This window comes from Pseudomyrmex gracilis, unplaced genomic scaffold (assembly GCF_002006095.1).
Source record: "Pseudomyrmex gracilis isolate BER0280 unplaced genomic scaffold, ASM200609v1 scaffold_956, whole genome shotgun sequence".
NCBI lineage: Eukaryota > Metazoa > Arthropoda > Insecta > Hymenoptera > Formicidae > Pseudomyrmex > Pseudomyrmex gracilis.
The window spans coordinates 33,068-35,826 of record NW_018021540.1 but is presented as its reverse complement, the minus strand read 5'-3'; the positions used below and the strand labels follow the sequence as shown (position 1 = coordinate 35,826).

Sequence of the window (2,759 nt, the reverse complement as noted above, 5' to 3'; positions counted from 1 at the left end):
TATATTAGTAGTAGTATTATCTTAAGGTGCCAAAAAGAATAAGTGCGCTCCTTAGTTCTGAATAATGATGATCATAATATGCGTGCGTAAAGGCCGGGCGATCGCGGGCGTTCGCGGGCGCCCGTGCCCGTTTTCAGCGTTTTGCCGACCCCTGTGTTAGTATATGCTGTTATATTAGCTCCTCCCGTTGCTACGGGTAACACCGTGAGCGCGCGAAGCGCTACGCGCGTAAGACAGCTCGATGCAGTGTTGCAAACTCTGGCTAGCACCGAGAGCATCGAAGTGATGGGAGCCACTGGGAGCACGCCACGCGCTCGGCACGTCGGCTCGTGGAAGAGTGCAGACGTATTATGTTCCATCTCTTTTTCACTTCAAGCCTTTGACAAGATGAAAGACGAGGCATGTTCACGTTACGTTGCGCCCTTGTTGCGTATAAAAACGTGAAACGCTTTTCCGAGATTAATAATCTTGGAAACAGTGCATGATATTATTGATAATGATAAAAAAAAAACTTTTACCGCACGTTCACTCATATTAATAATTAATACAAATATATAATGCATATTAAGATGTTTTATCATTATCAATAATATCATGCACTGTTTCCAAGATTTTTAATCTCGGAAAAGTGTTTCACGTTGTCATACGCAACAAGCGCGCAACGTAACGTGAACATGCCTCGTCTTTCATCTTGTCGAGCCGGCTTGAAGTGGAAAAGAGACGGAACATAATACGTCTGCACTTTTCCACAAGCCGACGTGCCGAGCGTGACGTCACGCACACGGACGGCGATTCTCGCTTGTATGCGTGCTCCCAGTGGCTCCCACATGGCTCCCACCACCTCGGTGCTCTCGGTGCTAGCCGGCCAGAGTTTGCAACACTGGCTCGATGCATGTTTATTCGCGGATTTTTGTTAATTAAAATCTCGATAACTATTGCAAATCTCGCAAAATGGTAATAAATAGGACTTTCGACTCAGTTTTACTCCTTCTACCTACAAGAGATGCTAAAGTAATTGTCAGACACCTTGTATATACGTGAAATTTTGATAAATATTTGCTTACCGCATTACTTCATCCTCAGTAGATATTCTTGCGACGTTTGCAATTTCAAACACTTTTTGTAAAAGTGCGTTTTTGTTTCCAGAATATGATATTTTTGCTAAGTGCTCGTTCATTCCTTTTAATTTTGCTCTTTCTGCATTAAACATACCTTCGGGCAAAGTCACAGATCTTATTATTTCTCCGATTGGTGGTTTTATACTGACCGGACATGAATATTTCTCGTCGTTAATCACAAAATCAATATTAAAATTTGCTGATTGTGTAGAATCGTTAAAATTAACGCCTAATGTAGAAGAGAATATTGCATTTATATCAAGCACTGTTATTTGTGGAAAATTGAGAATAAACATCTCCTTTTGCAAAATCTAAAACAATATAAAACAATATATCATATATTCGTTTTGTATATAAAAAAAAGAAAAAATGATTATAATATTAATATAATAATATCTGAAAAATTTTTGATATATACCTCATTTCCTATCTGGATTTCTTTAATGGCATAGTTACTCTCGTTAGAAAATGTTAATTCGATACTAACCAAATTCGAACTAACTAAATGCTGCGATCGCGTAAATCTGTATTCAATTTTTAAACCATGTCCTACTATACTGTTCAATAAAATAGTCTTTTTTAATGGAACATATGATGTTGAAACTTCTCGGACATTATCCGTGATTGTTTGATTACCAGGGGTAAAAAAACCACCTAAACTAGGTGTCATCACAGGAGTTATTGGAACAACTGTAAAAAAAGACATGTAATAAACGTATTCCTAAAAATAGAACAACTTTGTTTCTCTCTCTCTCTCTCTCGCGCGCGCGCGCGCGCGCGCGTGTTCATACACATGCGCACGCACGCACGCACGCACGCACAAAATGAATCGTGTAACCCCAAAATACGTAACGCAAAACGCTTTCTGTGAAACTATTAATGTTTATTTTTGACCAAGTTGAATCGATCCCGGAGCTATTGATGAAATGAATATCGAATTGCTTTCGGAACAATGAATGACTTTATTTCAGTAAATATAAGCAGTCGATTTGCCAAATTGACGTTACTTTACTTGACAAATCGACTAATCATATTTACTGAAATAAAGTCATTCATTATTCCGAAAGCAATTCAATATCATTCAAAAACGCTATAGTAAAATAGGAATTTCTGTTTTCTGTAACATAAATGAAACATAGTAATAAATATTATCAATGTCGAAATTTTGGTTTGTTTTTAAGATCATATTTTTCATTATCCCAAATAGGATAGCAAACATTTCAAGCAACTTCGCGACCACTACTATAAATAGCGAAGTCTTTTGATTCAATTTGGGACCAAGATGTTTTTTGACTCAACGTTTTATTTCCTTTACTTGTTCCAAGTTGCATAACACTGTATTGCACATGTACCCAGCAAACAATTTTTGACTGCGCAGACCTTGGCAACAGAAACTGTGTGTAGAAACGCTACAGTACGGAAACATGCTTTGGTGCTGCCAAAACTGTTAGCACATAGAGACAAAAAACGCAACAACTCTGTTGGCACATACATGAGACTATTGCGGCCAAAATGATTCCATATATGTTAGTGAAATTGATAACAAATAGATGGTTGATAGCAAGCAGATCTGCTTTAGCAATACTGTGACCAAACAGTCCGCAAAACCGTATGAGCATCTGTTTATGACAAAACGTTGAC

At 37.9% G+C, this 2,759-nt stretch overlaps 1 protein-coding gene across 1 annotated transcript in view; it reads right to left on the bottom strand.

The window, feature by feature from the left end:
• LOC109861716 (AP-3 complex subunit beta-2) overlaps positions 1-2,759 on the bottom strand; it is a 37,839-nt gene that overhangs the window by 2,367 nt on the left and 32,713 nt on the right. Inside the window, exons 8-9 of the mRNA XM_020441490.1 lie at positions 1,537-1,808; positions 1,065-1,429 (exon numbers count right to left, since the gene is read on the bottom strand). Coding sequence (XP_020297079.1) covers positions 1,065-1,429; positions 1,537-1,808 — 637 coding nt within the window. The remainder of the gene's footprint in view (positions 1-1,064; positions 1,430-1,536; positions 1,809-2,759) is intronic.